We start from the raw sequence: 19,241 nt of genomic DNA, 5'->3' as shown, positions 1-19,241 counted from the left end.
TTTGGTAGGTCGAATTTGAATGCAGAATACAGGGTTAATGGCAGGATTCTCGGCAGTGTGGAGCAACAGAGGGATCTTGGGGTCCATGTCCATAGATCCCTCGAAGTTGCCACCCAAGTTGATAGGGTTGTAAAGAAGGCGTATGGTGTGTTGGCTTTCATTGACAGGGGAATTGAGTTTAAAAGCCATGAGGTTATGCTGCAGCTCTATAAAATCCTGGTTAGACCACACTTGGAATATTGTGTTCAGTTCTGGTCGCCGCATTACAGGAAAGATGTGGAAGCTTTAGAGAGGGTGCAGAGGAGATTTACCAGATGCTGCCTGGATTGGGGGGGCAGGTCTTATGAGGAAAGGTTGAGGTAGCTAGGGCTTTTCTCATTGGAGGGAAGAAGGATGAGAGGTGACTTGATAGAAGTGTACAAGATGATGAGAGGCATAGATAGAGTGGATAGCCAGAGACTTTTTCCCAGGGCGGAAATGACTATTACGAGGGGACATAATTTTAAGATGATTGGAGGAAGGTATAGGGGAGATGTCAGAGGTAGGTTCTTTACACAGAGAGTGGTGGGTGTGTGGAATGTGCTGCTGGTGGTGGTAGGGGAGTCAGATACATTAGGGACATTGAAGCGACTCTTGGATAGGCACATGCATGATTGTAAAATGTGGGATATTCAGGGTAGTTTGATCTTAGAGTAGGATAATAGGTCAGCACAACATCGTGGGCCGAAAGGCCTGTACTGTGCTGTATTGTTCTATGTTCTGTATAAATTAGGCCCTGGAGACATTATCTGGGCCCAAATGCTATTTTTAATTTGTCATATAAGTATGGAAATCATTGTGGAATTCCTGGAAAGATGGATTGGCACTAGAATGTTCCTTCTCATTTTTTAACTTGTCTTGTGGTGCCAAGAGGAGCAGGATGCCTCTTTTTGTTTGTACAAGTAAAACTGAAGTCTTCCTATCTCAGCATTCCCTTTCTTCCTGATGATAAGACCTTCCCAAAATTCTCTCCTTTCAACTTGCCCTAGGAATACTTTCTGATGGAAATGCAGAAAATGTTGGAGAGATTAAGCAGGTTTGGCAGATCAGTGGAGAAAGTAACAGAGGTAATGTTTCAAGTCTGATATGATTCTTGCTAACATTGGAGGTGATGAGTGTCTTGCTATTTCAGGATATACGTAGATGCAGGACTTTGTTTCTGCATCCAGCTAGTGTGAGAGTGGAGGGCAAGAGTCGTTGCACCAAACCATGACATGCATTATAGACCATTCTGTGTTTAATTGCAAATTGTTCTTAGAAATTTGAGTTATTCTTAGGTATCAAATGAAACATTTCATAATCAATTCTATTTCTTTCATCTAAAGAAATAGAATACTTAGTCAAACCAGCTATATTCTATGAAGGCCCTGATATCTTAACATATGTGCACTTTCAGAGGCTGTGGCAAAATTTATGGTTAAATATTAAAATAAAAATGTTGAATCACTTTTTTTAGATAATTCCTTCAAATTGGATTGCTGATTGTGAGTAACGGTTCAGAGTACAGAGGAAGACACCAATAACCCAAGGCCTTGGTAAATATTATGTGTGGGTAACACCCTAACAAAAAGATAAGGAGTGCACTCTGAATCAATCCATTGTAAAAGTGCATAAATACAGAACATGGAGCCACCACAAGAGTAATGGAGCCTTTATTACGACACATAATACTCAGGAAAAGTACAAAGTTCCATATAAAACTTAAGTACCGAATCTTGTCATAGATACTGTTAGAATCATGTTACTGCTTTTCGTTGTAAAATATTTGGTCAGAACTCTTTTCACTCTATTGCTTTTCAGGAATTTCCATTATTATTCTTCATGATGAGTAATCAGTTATCAAAACAATTTATATGTAAGGTCAACAGGATACTTACATATTTTAAATTGTTTTCATCCTATTAGATCGCCACATTTTCTAACATTCATACAATGTGATATCAGCCTACACCGTCTTAAAAGTTCATACAAAACATTTAGAAAACAAAGTTGCTACTTAATGTAAATGGATTGCTTTGTGGTGCATGGTGTGTGCTATAAATGAAATATGGTGAGATTAAAAGCAGCTACAATATGTAAATTTAATCGTCCTTATCCTTGGCACCGTGCTTCAGAATGCGGGTGAATTCCACATAGTTGAAATTGCTTTTCTTGTCAATTGGTGCTTCTCGGAAAAGTTCATCAACTTCCTCATCTGTGAACCTGTCTCCCATTGTGGTCAGCAGCTCACGCAGGTGGTCTTCATGAATGAAGCCTACAGGAAATCAAAATTGTTTACAGATTATAGTTTTATTATTTGTTCAACCATTGGGTATCATATTCTATTTAATTTTAGAAAAAAACTTGCTTACTTCAGTTTGCAAAACCTGAACTAATTTGGGATTATTGGTAATATAACTGGAGTAATATGCCAAAGATCCAGTTTAGTGAGCTGAGGACACAGGTTCAAATTTCACCACAGTGTAGTGGAATTTAAATTCGGTTAATAGAATCTGGAATTAAAAGTTAATCTCAATAATGTAGACATGAAACTATGAAACAGTAGTTCTGAGGAAGGGTCACCGGACCCAAAATGTTAACTCTGATTTTTTTCTTCACAAATGCTGCCAGGCCTGCTGAGCTTTTCCAGCAACTTTGTTTTTGTTCCTGATTTACAGCATCTGCAGTTCTTTCAGTTTTTATGAAAGTGTTAGTGATTGTTGTAAAAACCTATCAGGCTCACAAATGTCCCATAAGAAAGAAAATCTGCCTTTCATACCTGACCTGGTCAACACGTAACTCCGGACAGTATGGTTGATCTTAACTGCTCTCTGAAGCAGCCTAGTAAACCTCAACTTTCAAGAGTTTTTAGGCATGGGCAAAGAATGTTGACCTTGCCAACGACACCCACATTCAATCAAAAACAAAAAAAAATGCCTCCGAGTTAAGAGAGTGTTGAGTAGCAATGCACTTTGTTTGACGCAACACAGACATAATTTATCCTAAGTTTGATAAATGTGAAACTTCGGTTGGAAAATCTGTGCTAAACTTAAAAAAAAGGGTAATTGTATTGGAATTAAGGCAAAGTTAGCAGGAGAGGACTGGGAAAGGAGTTGAGGAACAATGGCAGATATAAGAAAATAGTTAATGACTCACAGCAAAGATATGACCCAGGAAAGAAGGACAGATAAGAAAGATGACCAAATAAACTGATTATGGTTAACTAAGGAATTTAAGGAGACTAACAATCTGAAAGAGAAAAAAAATAATGTGGCAAAGATTAATGTTAAAACAGAGGATTGAGAAAGTTTTAAAAGCTGTCAAAAGATGACCAAAAAATGAATAGAGGGAGAAAACAAACTGAGGGCAAACTAGCAAATAATATACAAACTGAAAGCAAAAGCTTCTTTAAATATATGAAAAGCTAGAGAGAGAGATTGAAGTGAACATGGGCCCCTTAGGGAAATAATAATGGGGAACCAGGAAATGACAGAGGTGTTGAATAAATACTTCACATCAGACTTCACTGTAGAAGACACTAATAGTATCAAAAAATTTGAAATAATCAAGGAGTTAAATGAGGGGAGGGAGTAAATAAACAATAACTATCATTAGAGAAAACCTACTAGACTCCCTACCTACAGTCACCTTTACTGGCTCCATCCCCGTCTCCTTGACCTGTCCATCTTATCTCCACCTATCTGCTCCTCTATCCACCTTCCATCATCGTCTCCCCCTCTCTCTATTTATTTCAGAGTCCCCTTCCCCTCCCCCATTTCTGAAGAAGGGTCCAGACCTGAAACATCAGCTTTCCTGCTCCTCTGATGCTGCCTGGCCTGCTGTGTTCATCCAGCTCTACACCTTGTTATCTACTAGAGAAGTAAATGGGGCTAAAGGCTGATTATAGAGATACTGATAGTATCTTCAAGAATCCTTAGATTGTGGAAAGTCTGAGAGGATTGAAAAACTGCCAATTTAACACCCGTATTCAAACAGGGAGAAAGACAAAAAAAAGAACAGTTCAACAGTTAGCTTAACATTTGTCATTGCGAAGATGTTTAGAGTCTGTTAGAAAGAATGTAAAGGCGGAGTATTTAGAAATACATAATATAATCAAGCAGAGTCAACATGGCTTTGTGAAGGGGAAATCATCCATGAACAGGTAACGGGGATCAGTAGATGTAATATATTTGGTTTTTCAAAAGATGTTCAATAAGTTACTACACAAAAGGCTACTTAGTAAGATAAGAGGTCATGACTTTGGGGGTGGTACATTCTCATGGATTGAGGAATGGCTAACTAATAGAAGACCAACAATTGGGATAAAGGGAGCATTTTCAGGATAGAAACCTGTAATTGGTGGAGTTCCACAGGATTTGGTACTGGGTCCACAATTATTTACAATATATTTTCATAACTTGGATAAGGAAAGGGAATGCACTATAGCCAAGTTTGCAGATGACAAAAAAAAATAGGTGGGAAGGTATGTAGTGGGGATGACACAAAAAGTCTATAGATAGACATAGACAGGTTAAGTGCAAAAACTTAGCAGATGCAATCTAATGTGAGAAAACATTAGGTTATTCTCTTTGGCATAAAGAATAGAAGAACTGAATTTTTTTAAATGGAGAAAGCTGCAGCAGAGAGGGATTTGAGGTCCTTGTGCATGAATCACAAAAAAAAAGGCATCCAACTTCAGCGGGTGATAGAGTCATAGAGTCATATAGCTTGGAAACAGACCCCTTGGCCCAACTTGTCCATGCCGATTATACATCCCAATCTGATCTAGTCCCATTTGCCAGCATGTGACCCATATCCCTCTAAACACTTTCTATTCATATACCCATGCAGATGCCTTTTAAATGTTGTAATTGTTCTGACCTCCACCGCTTCCTCTAGTAGCTTGTTCCATACACGCACCACCCTCTGCATGAAAAAGTTACCCTTCGGGTCCTTTTTAAATCTTGCCCCTCCCATCTTAAACCTGTGCCCTCTTACATTAAAACTATGCCCTCTAGTTTTGGACTTCCTCACCCTTGGAAAAAGACCTTGGATATTCATCCTATCCATGCCCCTCATGATTTTATAAACCTATATAAAGGTCACTCACAGCAGTGAATGAAATGTTGGCCTTTATATCAAAGGGAACAGGGTATAAAATTAGGGAGATCTTGCTAAAATTATGTAAGGCACTAGTCAGATCACAGCCAGAATGCTGTAAACAGTTGCAGTCCCCTTATCCAAGGAAAGATTTACTGGTATTGGAATAAGTCTAGAGAAGGATCATTACATTGATTCTGGTTATGAAAAGAGGTTGAGTTGGTTGGGCCTGAATTCATTGGAGTTTAGAAGAATGAGAGGTGACCTTATTGAAACACGAGATTCTTAGGCAGCTTGACAAGGTGGATTTGGAGCGATTATTCACCCTTGTGTGAAGCCTAGATATAATATGAGACAACAAGGTGCAGGGCTGGATGAACACAGCAGGCCAAGCAGCATCATAGGAGCAGAGAGGCTGACGTTTCGGGCCTAGACCCTTCATATATTTGGATTTACAAAAAGGCATAGTCTCAGGGTAAGGAATTGCCCATTTAAGGTGAGGAAGAGGTTTTTTTCCCCCCTTCTAACGGTAGTCAAATTGTAGAAGTTTTCACTGCAAAAGGCTGTAGAGGCTGCGTAATTAAGTATATTGGAAACTACAAATCTTTAATGAGTAAGGGAATCAAGGGTTATGAGGACAAGACAGGAAAACGGAAGGTGAGGATTATCAGATTAGCTGTGATCTCATTGGAGTGGTAGAGCAGACATGTTGGCCTGAGTGACCTACTTCTATTCCTACATCTTATGGCCTTATGGTTCAGGCCACACAATCAAGTAAAATTAGATTTTGCAAAGGTGCTGCATCTGGATCATAGATGACTTGCTTTATTTGCACATAATTACCAGAGAGAGAGGGAAAAATCTATAAAACCATCCAAAATGTAATCACAACAAGATTTTATTCCCCCTTCTGACGGCCAATTTCCTTGTTTTTAATCTTCTCCTGCTTCTGTACAGTTTTGCAGGTACCTTGTTCAGATGACCCTAATTCTTGTCTGATCATTTATAGTGTCAACACTGCAGGCTTATCAGCTGTGAAGGTTATTATGTTAGATGGCCCAATCCTCTTATCACTACCTACTCTTATCAGTCCATGGTCCCATTTAACCAAATGATACCAGATAATAACATTGTCAGGCAATTTATTTATTTTCTTAATTTGGGATCTGGAGCCTGAATGGAGTTTACTCAATGACCTGACCTCTGCTAGATCAGCATAAAATTGAGGTCAAACCACAGACCTATACGACTAGAGACTCTAGCCTATATAATACTTTAAGACTCAACTGTTGACTCCATAAAATCACTGAACCATAGGGATAGCAATCAAATTAACAAATTATGTGGCAAGGATTTTCTTTTTAAAATAATAAATAGAAATATTTATGCCCTATTGTGGCTACTACTTTTGTCTATATACGATGTAAAATTTAGTCACAACATGCTGCAAGCAAAGTTCCTTGTTAGCATTGCAACGATAAAAGTATCTATTTAAGCTGTAAAGCACTTTGGGATGATCTACGGTTGTGATAGGCATGATATAAATGCAAGTTCTTTACTTAGTCTTGCATGAAAACAACTTTTATATTAAAATTCCTTTCTTATATGAGATGAGCAGCTTGTTTTTCTTAGGTGTATTAATACTCCAGTCCTTGCAACTTTGATGATGTGACCATAGTTTTGAACTGCATGAATACACTGATCTGCTGTTTATTCTTCCATCTGGATGTCATTCACAGCATGATCTTTTTACCAACAATACAAAGCAACAGCAGAACTGGGTGATGCATACTTAATTGCACAGCAAACAAAAGGCTGCATGGGGTTTGGTTAGCTCAGTTGGCTGGACAGTCAGTTTGCACAGTATAGAGAGTGATATCAACAGCATGGATTCAATTTCTGCACTGGCTAAGGTTACCATGAAAGACTCTCCTTCTGAACCTCTCCCATCAGCTGTGGTACAGTGACCCACAGGTTAAACCACCACCCGTTGCATTTCTCTCTCATGAGAGAGGAGAGCTATGGTATGATCAGACTATAGTGACTTTACAGGCAGATTACAGGTACATTACTGTGTTTTAATATTTAGGGTCAATAGTTGGGAAGCAAAAGCTATCGACACACCGCTGCAATTTTATAATATCCAAGCCATCACAATTTTTGAATTGAAAAGTTTAGAATGATTTGGACAATAGCAATGTTTTCACAAAGTAGAATTGTTTTAACCATGTGTACTCAATGAATTATTCTAAATTATTTTTGCACAGAGGATATGCAAACATATTAACATCTCCAAAGAAACCTATGCAAGTATTACAATAAAAAACTTTCACAAGATGATATATACTACCCAATATAAAATATCACTATGACTGGAAAATGTGATGTTGATAAATAATTTATCTTGTAATAGGTTAAATACAGAGAAAAATGGAAACTTGACTCAAATTGGTAATCTGAGGTATTTGTTCAATTCTCCTTGTGTCTCCCAGAGTCCAGGGATTCCAATTCCTAGATTTTTCATTCTGATGAAAGGTTTTAGTAGCAGAGTAAGAAATAGTATATTAATAATTTCAAGGTTTGTGAACTGTTCAGTTAAGCGTCTGTAATTTGTGAATTCAGGACCATGGTTCACAAGCTTTACATATGTAACTAGATCACAAAAGATATCAAATTAAATTATTCTACAGTAAAATTGAATTAAAATTGCAATGGGTTCTCAGGGAATCAAGTCTCCATTGCACACCTTTAGAAGCAAGTAACTTGATTGCCAGTTCAAGGGCAAAGTAAATGCAATCCTTTGTCTAGTAAAGTATTCTTTCAAAACCACCTCAAACAGGAATTATAGACATTTTTAAATCAGCCTGTTCAGAGAAGTTATCTCACACCCACTCTCTCTATCTCACACTCACTCTCTCTCTCTCTCACTCACACACACAAATACAAACACACACACACACACACACACCCTGAGAAAGGATCACCGGACCCAAAACGTTAACTCTGATCTCTCTTCACAGATGTGCTAAAACTGCTGAGCTTTTCCAGCAATTTCTGTTTCTGCTTCTGCTTCTGATTCACAGCATCCACAGTTCTGTTCATTTTTATTTGTTATTACACAGGTCTGGATCAGGCTGGACTTGAACCTAGGCCTCTTGGCTCAGAAGTAGGGACATTACGACTGCACCACAAGAGCCCTCAAGCAGGAACTATATTGGTTCCTGTACAAATGGGGAAGCTGAAATTGTCCAAGATATCTAAAGGCTGAACTTAATGGCTGGGTTCCATTATCATTTCTCCTTCTGTTTCATCTGGCAGGCAGCTAAATTAACACGTGGCCAGTAAATTGACTTACTGTTAGGAACAATCATTGGTAATCGGAAAAGGAGCATGCTTTTCAATTGGCTTGACATATAGGTCAAAATGCATATTGGAGGAAGGAGGTTGACACATGAGGTTGTGGTGGGAAGAGGTTGGAAAACAGGGCTGTTACTCCTCCAAGCCCCTCAAGGAGTGCTGGACAATGCACTAAACTTGTGAATGGATCCACTTCCTTATTACTGTTGGGCTTCCCAACTTGTAAGAAACCCATGCAGCTGTAGTGAATTGTAAATTGGACTTTCAAATGTATTGGTGCAGCACAGTTTAAGTATGCCAATTCAAGTGCTCTGCCTTTTCATGCAGGACAATAGGAAGGTCCAATAACCATGAAAAAATGACATATTGGACAGGCACGTCCGAAATTTAAATCTTCAACCGTACCTTCAATCCTGTCTTGTCCTATGGTGTTTAACATCAAGCATGTGGTTTCCAGTAGAATCTTTGCAGCGTTTATATCATATATCATACATATCCTTTCAATTAGATCCACACATTTTATCCACGTGAGGTAGTAGAACTCAGGGTTAGAATTAATAAGAGTATTCTTAAATTGGGAAGAATAACCAAGCAGCTTTTAAAATTATGACAGTTGTTCCTGGGCCTCCTGGTTATTATGGTTGTGTGGTTCTGTCGGACCCAAGCAATTTCTTCTGCCATCAGCTAAGCATGAGAAGTGGAAAATGTAGCACATGTCATACTATAGGATGAGTAAGATGTTATACAGCTGAACTGACTTAAAAAAAAAACAAACTGAACATGTAATCAAATTATATGCAATCTGCTGTCAGCCCAGTGATGCTTACTGATCCAAAGCTGTTGAACTGCTGGCAGCTTCTTTCTCTTTATGCTTCTAGGAGAGACTCCAGAGATTACTGCATCTTATTAAAAAGCTGTTTACCTGTCCCTTCTTCATCAAAGCAAGCGAAAGCATTTCGAATGACATCTTCTGGATCTGTGCCATTTAGTTTCTCACCAAACATAGTCAGGAACATGGTGAAGTTAATGGGACCAGGAGCTTCATTCATCATTCCTTCTAGGTACTCATCAGTAGGGTTCTTTCCTGTGCAGAGGTGTTCAAATTTGAAAGTGAACTACCTGTATTATTTCATACAAAGTCATGTAGCTGAGAGTAGCTAAGTGGGGAGGCAATGGCCTTGTGCTATTATCACTGGACTGTTAATCTACTGACCCAGGAAATGTTCTGGGTTATACCACAGCAGATGGTAAAATTTGAATTCAATAAACATCTGGAATTAAGAATCTAATGATGACCATGAATCCATTGCCAATTGCTGGGAAAAGCCAATCTGATTCACTAATGTCCTTTACGGAAGGAAACTGCTGTCCTTCCCTGGTCTGGCCTATATGTGATTGCCAACCCACAGCAATGTGGTTGACTCTTTACTGCCCTCTGGGAAATTAGGGATAGGCAATAAATGCTGGCCTAGCCAGCAACCTCCTCATCCCGTGAATGAATAAATAAATAAAAAACTATGGAGCGACTGAGTTATTCTGAAGAGGTTTTGCAGCACGTGGAAAATATGCATCTTAATGTAACAAAATAGGCTGTTTTTAAAATAAACATCTTCTTCAAAAATTAACATTTGAGAAGTATTTGTATCTTGTGATTGTATGTTACTGGATTTCCCAGAATGGTTGTGAATGACCCCATAGTTAACACGTGCATTTGACAATTAACCAGTTTTATATCACTGAACTGTAAATATTTGCTATACAAACAGCACAAACATATATTTTCATATTTACTTCCGTGATGTAGGTGTTGCTGGCTGGGCCAGCATTTATTGACCATCCCAAGTTGCCTTTGAAAAGGGGCTCGTGAGCTGCCTTCTTGAACTGTCACAGCCATTTGGTGTAGTTAGACCCATAATGCTATTAGGGAAGGAGTTCCAGAATTTTAACCCAGGGACACTGAAGGAACGGCGATATATTTCTAAGTCAGCATGGTGATTTGCTTGGAGGGAAACTTATAGGTGGTAGTGTTTCCATTTATCTGCAGCCCTAGTCCTTCTAGGTGGTAATGTTCATAGGTTTGGATGATGCTGTCTAAGAGGCATTTCTGAATTTCTGACTGATGGGGCGATAATTGGCTGGGTTAGATTTGTCCTGCTTTTTGTGTACAGGACATACCTGGGCAATTTTACACATTGTTGGGTAGATGCCAGTGTTGTAAACGTACTGGAACAACTTGGCTAGGGAGCAACAAATTCTGGAGTATTTTGTGTAACTGCCCGAATGTTGTCGGTATCCAGTGCCTCCAACCATTTCTTGATATCACATGGAGTAAATCGAATTGTCTGAATTTTTACTAGTTATATTTCACACTCTTAATTCAGAGTTGGGAACATAAAGATGTTTAAAGTTTCGGTTTGAAAAGATGATTCAAGCGTATTAGCTGGGCACTTAGGAAAACTGAACATGATTGGTAAGGGTCAGTACAATTTTATGAATAGGAAATGATGTTTAATCAAGTTAATAGATTTGATTGTTTAATATATGATGTGGATAAAGCGGGGGGGGGGGTGCTGGTAGATATACTGTACTTGGATTTTAAGAAGGCATTTGACAAGGTGCTGCAGCAATGATTATTGTACAAAGTAGGTGTACATGTTTTAGTAGTAACATACTAGCATGTATTGAAAATTGGCTATCTGGCAGACAACTGAGAGTATACTGCTAGTGTCCCTACATCTGAGCCAGGAGTCTCAAGTCCCACCTACTCCAGAAGTGTGTACTAAAATCTCTGAGCAGGTTAATTCTAAAATATCTACATAAAAGGCCATTGTCTGATTGGTGCTGAGTGGAGTACTGCTGCATCTCAACCTTTCACAACTTACATCAGTGATTGGATGAGAGGAGTGAAAGCATGGTAACTAAAATCACAGATGATAAAGATAGATAAGAAAACATGTTATGCACATGACATAAGGAATTCACTGACCGATATAGATAGGCTGAGTGAGAAGACACAAGTCATTAATGTGATACAATATTCCCCACTTGCCTGGATGAATGCAGCTCTAACAACAAAAGAATCTCAATACCATCCAGAATAAAGCAGCCTGGTTGATGGGCACACACCCACAAACATTCATGCCCTCCCAATCAAGAACAGTAGCAGCAATGTGTACAATGTACAAGATGCACGGCTGAAATACGCCAAGGCTGGTTACACAGCTCCTTCCAAATCCATGACCGCTAACATTTTGGTGGCCTAAGAGCTGCAGATCGATGGAAACACCAACACCTGCAAATTTCTCTCCAAGCCACTTACTATTCTGACTTGGAAATATTTCACTATTCTTTCAATGTCAATAAGTCAAAATCCTAGAACTTACACCCTTATAGCATTATGAATGGACCTGAACCAAATAGACTGCAGTAGTTCAAGAAGGCTGCTCGGCACCACCTTCTCAAAGGCAATTAGAGATGGTCAATAAATGCTGGTTCAGCCAACAAAGCACACATCCTTTAAATGAATCAAACAAAAGAAAAATCAGTGCACGAGTCACAAATAGTTAGCATGCAGGTACAGCACACAATCAAGAAAGCAAATAGGATGCTATCCTTCATTACAAAAGGAATTCAACATAAACATAAGGATGCTACGCTTCAAATATGCAGGGTGTTGGTGAGACCACATTTCAAATACTATGTGCAGTTCTGTTCTAATTTAAGGAAGGATATAAATTTCTTCGAGGCAATTCAAAAGGAGATTTATTCAATTGATACCTGGAATGAGTGGGTTGTCTTTATAAGGAAAGGTTGGACAGGCTGGGCATGTTTTCACTGGAGTTCAGATGAGTGAGGGGTTGCTTGATTGAAGTCTGTAAGATTCCGAATCATCTTGATAGAGTGGACTTGAAAAGGATGTATGAGTCCTGAGCTGGGGGTATTCTTTTAAAACTAAGTGTCACTCTTTTAGGATAGGGATGAGAATTGTTTCTCTCACAGGTTTGAGTGATTTTGGAACGCTCTGTGACAGAAGGCAGTGAAAGTGGGATCACTAAATGGTTTTATGGCAGAGGTGGATTGTCTGTTGCTAGGCAATGGAATGGGAGGTTATCAGAGTGGATCAGAATGAGATCAGATTTGCCATGATCTCATAGAATGTCAGAGCAGGCTCAAGGGGCTGAATGGCCTGCTGTTACTTCCTATTTCATAAATTGATTACCAAAATGTAGACCATAATTCTCATGGAAGTGCTGTGAATTTTAGGAGACAATTCATTTCTTTACCGAGAGAAGCCAACATATCATGCAGATCTTCCTTGTCAATGAAGCCATCACGGTTTTGGTCTATCATGTTGAAAGCCTCTTTGAACTCTTGGATCTGAGACTGATCAAACATTGCAAACACATTGGAAGTCGCACGCTGAGGGCGCTTCTTTGCGGTCTTTGCCTTTGCTCTTTTGCTGGACATGTTGATGTCTTAGTGACCTAAATAAAGAGGGCAGAAGGTAAAAGCTTCATTTTAAGGAAAACATCTGAAGTAATAGCCAGGCTACAAGGCATATCAGCATCACGTTTTAGTAAATCTGGATCAGTTTGATGGGTAGAAGAGAATTAATGTATGAATGCTGTTAAATCACTGAATCCATAAAGGAGTTAAACACACTATACACTCATTCAGTAGCATTCTCTGGAAGGTAATTACTAGGATTAATCTCTTAATTAGCGAACCTCACCATATTAAAATCATAAGATTACACAATACAATTAAAAACACTTTTTGTTTCTCCCAGAAACTAAAGGTTTTGCTGAAAATAATTAACCTGTTTCATTTTTGATTCATTATTAAACTCTTTGAGTTATCAGAAAGATGTTCACTTTTAAAATCAAATCTTTTTGAAACTCGGTGGGATGCTAATTGAGTTGAGAAAGCTGATTTTACATCAAAATACTTAAAGCTGGAACATATTTCTTGTTAAAAACAATTTTGTCATCTTTACTGGATCCAGATTTGTGATTTTGATTAAAAGATTAATTTACTTTCTGATATTTTAATACATAGTTTAAAAAATTGCAATCTGGAGAAGTACACGTTAACTCATGATAATTAATTGTTACATTTGTAAATACTGTAACTTTTTAGTTTTCTGGATTTTTGACTGTGGACTGAAATGGGAAAAAGACTGATTTAAAAGCCCAGGATTATTGAAGAATTGCTGCAATTTTGGAAAGCAAGTTACTGGTTACTCATTGTAAGTGCTGTTTACACAGCGGAGAAAGTCAGTACAGCCGAACTGGAGCTGAGGGGCTGTACAAATGGATTTGGCCAGCAACAAATCACTGGTCAATGAATTGGTGACCAAGTAACGATGACAGAAGCCTTCTGCCTGCTAACAACTGTAAGACTGGTTCCGAGATAGCTGAGCAGTTGTGGGTGTGAATATTTGGGGAGACGCCATCAAATTTCTGAGGGGAAGGAGCGGTCCCCCTCTCTGCAGCAAAAAACACTTCAAGCCCAGGGAATGTCAGATTATCTCCCACTAGCTGTTGCTGTAGCCTGTGTCTTTCAATTAAAAGGTTAGAGACTTTACAAATGTGAACCAGTCATCCTGAGCCTCCTGTAAGCAAGTGAGAGTACCTGGAGAAGGGTGATCAAGCAGCAGCTGGTTCTGACAAGCCAAAAGAATAATTTCAGTGCAAATTAGTGTGATTCAGTGATAATTTCAGCTGGGGACAGAGACCATTGAATTACCTTCTCAGTTTTACCCCTCTGCCTAAAATAAACATGTTTTTTCCCTGTCTATGTCTATATGTATGTGTATGTAGGGGGAGTTTATAAGGAGTGGGGTTAGAGTTTCACAAGATAATGTGTTGATGGTTCATAATTATTTCCCTGTAGTTAGAATGTATTTATTTTAAAAAAGTATTAATTCTTGTTACCTACAGAAACTTGCCCATACTTTCTGTCAACCTGGGTTTAAAAGACAATGGGAAATTTGTGTTTTATTTAAAATCTTTAAATTTTAAAATAATTCCAGGAATAGTGGGGCTTGATTCCCAGCATACCACCCCTGTGAGATGTAACACATTGTTGGAACATTCTATTCAAATTTGTCGAATTATAGCCACTATCCATTTCAGCACCAGAATTCATATAGTATTAAAATAACTGACGGTGTCAAAAGTTCCACATCGTAGGTGAGTTATTCAGCTCCAATCAGCTTCTTGTTCACTTTGACATTCATGGAGAAACACTCAGTTGTGCGTTCATGTTTCCTGGATGGCCCTGAGCTAAAGTCTGTGACTGACACATCCTGACCTAGGTCAAGATTTGATCTTGAGGCTTTACAGTGTTAGCTGAGGCAGTAGGGGATACAGCTGGCTGCTGCATCTCTGTCTGAGGGAAGGGAGGGTTCTGCAGAGTTTCCGGGTTATCAGGATAATAGTTCTTGGCACTGCATCAGTGGAGAGCAGTTGAGTGAAGCCTCCCTGCCATAGTCAAATCTTTAAGAGTAGTTACAGAGGGAACACATTTCACTTTGTGGTCATCTATAAAGTTATAGATCACTTTTCAACATTTTTCACCCAACAGTCCAGGGGTGGAAATAGAAGAAGCAATTCTGTTCAGACATTTTGCCCTTTTTTTTTGTTTTGTTTTTTTCTTTCTGAAAGTTCTCATCTACTCCTCACTCCCACATAGTCTGGTGGACTGGCTAATTATCAGTTGAGATACCTACCCAAATGTGCTTCATCCTGTCCTCCACATGTGCAGTTTGAACAGTAGACAATCGTAATAGGACACTTTGGCCCTTTATATTTCACTCCAGAAATGGGATGGTGTGGTTGCCCCACCATCACTATAATACAAATTTAGGATTGAACAGGGTCTGTCTGATCAATGTAGGCTAAAGCAATGGGAAAACTAAAAAGTCCAGCTTTCAGTACTAAGGTTGGTTGTAGGTGCTTCCTAAGCCTATTCTGTTGTTGTTAGACTTCCATATTTAATTAATTGAAAAAATATATATATTTGTTTTTCTTTTCCCCTTTAAGCCATTCAAAATGTAAAAGCAGAACATTCATTTTGAATGTCAAGTTAGGTAACAGCTCTGGAGCCTGACTGGGTATGAGGTCAATTTTTAATCATATACAATTGCACTTTTCATTAACAGTAATTTGTTTCAAATGAAATTGCCAGGATTATTTATTACAGCATTAGTTTCACTTCAATTCTACAGCTGTCTCCCATTAGAAGAGACTTTGAAAGAGTGGCTTACTTCATGTCAAAAAGAATCAAGCATTAATCAGCTATCTCTAGGCCAAGACTGAAAGCCAGAAAGAAAGTCAGAAAGAAGCTGTTGTTCACTTGATTTATCTTCATTATTCATGATTGAAACTGTCCATTACGAGTTAAAAATCTGAAATAAAAAGATCAACTCACTTAGTGTGCATTTTGAAGCCCCCAAACTGAACAAGTTGGACTTCAAAAATCCTGTTAATAATGAAATACTTACTAAATTAAATTGTGGTTCAGCTTTGCAACAGAAACTATTAATTTATGACCAGTGTGTTCCAATAAATTTTTCTAAACTGGGTATAAACAGACATTGATGTTCTCCTGGTGGCTTGGAGTGGTAAATGAACCATATATGGTATTCAGACATACCACCCAGATTTAATTCCTGGGCTGCACTTAGTTAGCTGATCTCTATGTGGATAACAAAAGAATGCTTCAGTTAGCCTCAAAGCCACTTGGCTCGGCAGGAGGAAAAAATAAATCAAATCAAAATCGAGCACAGTTCCTGCTCCAGATCACTTTCCACTAATCTCTGCTGCAAGTGTACCTGTGTGGAAATCACGTAAATACAAAATCAGATCTAGGGCTACAATTCACAGTGTAGTTGAATCACCTGCTGACTCTCATTGTTTGATCTCACAAGAACAACAAACTGAGTAAGCTTTCAAAGTGCACTTGAAGCCACATTTAAAACAAGGCGCCAAGGCCTTTAGGGGAGAAAACAGGCCAAAAAAAATCAGCTATTTTGTGCACATTCTGTGCAGGTCATGATAAGAGTACAGTGGCAGCAGAATTCACTAAGAACTATTAGAATTTTACAAATAACCGATCCTGTAAAATGTCATATTGTATTTCGAATGGTGATTTGCTGTGATCATAATATTCAATGCAACAAGTATCCAAACCACATGCTATATTACCCTTGTCCTTCTGCCAAATTGGACCATTAAGACCATAAGGCGTAGGAACAGAAGTAGGTCACTTAGCTCGTTGAGTCTGCTCTGCCATTTAATGAGAGCATGGCTGATCTAATAATCCGCAACTCTTCTTGCTTCCATTTTCCCCGTAACCCTTGGATTTCCTTACTCCTCATTGAGACTTAGTTATGATGTCATAAAATGGTTACAGGATGGGAAGAGGCCATTCATCCCATCAAACCTATTTCATTCTGTCAGTCACAAGTGATCACATGGTGATAAGAGTATCAAACCAATTTTTTTATGTTGCACGTTTCTGGATGTGATTATAGGGCAGGTTTTAATGTTCCTGTGGGAGGGGATGAACAGACTGTGTAACGAAGATGCTGTCACCTTTCCGATTCCCGTTAGTAACATCAAAGGCGAGAAGAGCCGAAGATGGCCTTTCTTCTTGGAGTTCATTTGAGGCTCTGGCAATGATCTTCATTCATGGCTCTCCGGCAATACCGAGAGTGGCCACTGCTCCTTGGGGGCATTGTCAGTATCGGAGAGCTGCTAAGGCAGGGCATCCACCCCACTTTAGAGGTTGCAGTGTGAGATTTCCTCCAGGAGTCAGAAATCCTGATGGCAGCCAGTGGGATATGTAATAGGGACTTAATCCTGATGACGGTCCCAAAAATAGCCATGACAGGTTGTCTCCAGCCATGATCAGTAAATTCCCGTCATACTGTTTCTTTTCCCTCCTGCAAGTGCAAGTTTTGGGTAGTCTTTGTTGCATTCATATCACAATTCTGTGAAGCACTCAATCATATGCTTAAAAGAGAAAATATTCTACTGACCCAAGCTTATTTTTTCTCAAGGTTACAATTCAGACCTGGATGGGATGGATAAATCATAGATATCTTATGAAACCAGGCATAGTTTTGCAAGGAAAACAACAAATGCTGGAGATCACAGTGGGTCGGACAGCTTCCGTGGAGGGAGAGCAAACTATTGTTGAGTCCTGATAAGTTTTCATCAGAGCTCCTACATAGTTTTGCAAGGTGCATTAGTGGTAATTGCAAACAACCTACACCTTGAAAGAGTGGTATTGTTTTCTAATATATGAGCTTTCCGACTTGTGATGGGGATCACCCACAGCAATATGCGTGCAGTCAACTGCAACTTCGACCCTGAGGAAGTCAGCAATCTAGATGTGGCATTTTCGATGGGGCGTGCAATGTATATGTTCCACCTAGATTAAATAGATTTGCTCTTGGTCAGACACAGTGCTGTCTGTGCCTTAGGTTGTTGCTTCTCTCATGGCTGCTGCAGTTGACACAGGTCCACAACTGTCTTCTTGATGAAATGAAGATGCCTTATATATCACCCCTTTGTGGAGTTGCCTGCTGTGTTTCCCCCAAAGATCAATTGTGGAAATAACCCCTACACAGTACACTGCACCTCCTTCTTTTCCCTCTTCTCCCAGCCTATCTTGTTCCTGTTATCTTTGCTGCCCCTCAAGTTCCTGAGACAATACAAGATCTTCTGCGGAATAAACACCGCACCAGTACAATGTTGTTCCCAGATGTCAGAATGGACCGCACTGATATCTCCCTGCTGCGTCCCTTAAAAAAAGAGATCTAAAATATAACCAGTAACCCCAGAAGACAAAGTAGCAACTTGCCTGGATGAAGTACCTTAAATTGGTACTTCTACAGAATCCTTGCTGACTGTTAGTGCTCTTTATTACCAACTAATCAGGTGCTAGATTAATTTTCTTTAACACTTCTGGATCTAGCCTAGGAGTCTTATTTAAACATTAAACTGACCAGTCCAATCCAAAACAATGCACAGCACAATTCAGCCAGGATGGGACAAGGACTGTGTCCAAAAATACAAGTCCCTTAACAGCCTTTCAACAGCCCTAAAGTGGGAGTAGCACAATTGAAGTTCCAGGAAAATTTCATTCAGATTAATAGTATATATTGACGTAAAGGAATAGAATTCATATTGAACAATAACACAAATTAAGCATCACACTGGCTGCCACGTTTACTCCCTGTCCAACACGCACTATTACTGTCATCAACAGAATTAAAGATCAGACAGTTTAATCGAGAACACACTGTGTCATGATTTAATGCCTTTCTAGAAGGGTAAAACAATATGGAAGACACGTTGTCTGTTCCACAGTGCAACATATTATTAAGAAGGGATAATGGAGACTTATGGTACCTAACCGCATTTTCAGAATCCAAGGTTTTTATTCCCTGAAAAAGAGATTCTTCCTCTGCTTGTGAAAAGTGGCTAACATTAAGATATTTACAGTCCAGGATTTCTTGCACTATTTGTGATTAAGTATTTGTGATACTTATATTTATTATAAACAGCACAAACAGGGAGGTGGTGGTGTTGTGGTAATGTCACTGGATTGTAATCCAGAAAACCAGGCTAATATTCTGACGACATGGATTTGACTCCCACCATGGCAGTGGGTGACATTTGAATTCAATTAAAAACATTTGGAATTAAAAGCGAGCTTAATAACAATTGTGTAACCGTTGTTGATTGTCATCA

At 39.0% G+C, this 19,241-nt stretch overlaps 1 protein-coding gene across 2 annotated transcripts in view; it reads right to left on the bottom strand.

The window, feature by feature from the left end:
• Positions 1-1,675: 1,675 nt before the first annotated feature.
• The window catches only part of LOC109933200 (myosin regulatory light polypeptide 9), a 35,403-nt gene continuing 17,837 nt past the window's right edge, over positions 1,676-19,241 (bottom strand). For both annotated transcript variants that reach the window (XM_020532262.2, XM_020532195.2), the window contains exons 2-4: positions 12,759-12,959; positions 9,398-9,559; positions 1,676-2,293 (exon numbers count right to left, since the gene is read on the bottom strand). In XM_020532262.2, coding sequence (XP_020387851.1) covers positions 2,121-2,293; positions 9,398-9,559; positions 12,759-12,942 — 519 coding nt within the window. In that variant the 5' untranslated portion in view covers positions 12,943-12,959 and the 3' untranslated portion in view covers positions 1,676-2,120. The remainder of the gene's footprint in view (positions 2,294-9,397; positions 9,560-12,758; positions 12,960-19,241) is intronic.

The sequence above is a fragment of the Rhincodon typus genome, chromosome 19 (genome assembly GCF_021869965.1).
Source record: "Rhincodon typus isolate 14 chromosome 19, sRhiTyp1.1, whole genome shotgun sequence".
Taxonomy (NCBI): Eukaryota; Metazoa; Chordata; class Chondrichthyes; order Orectolobiformes; family Rhincodontidae; genus Rhincodon; species Rhincodon typus.
Note: the sequence above shows the minus strand (reverse complement) of the source record. Positions and strands in the feature narration are given on the sequence as shown.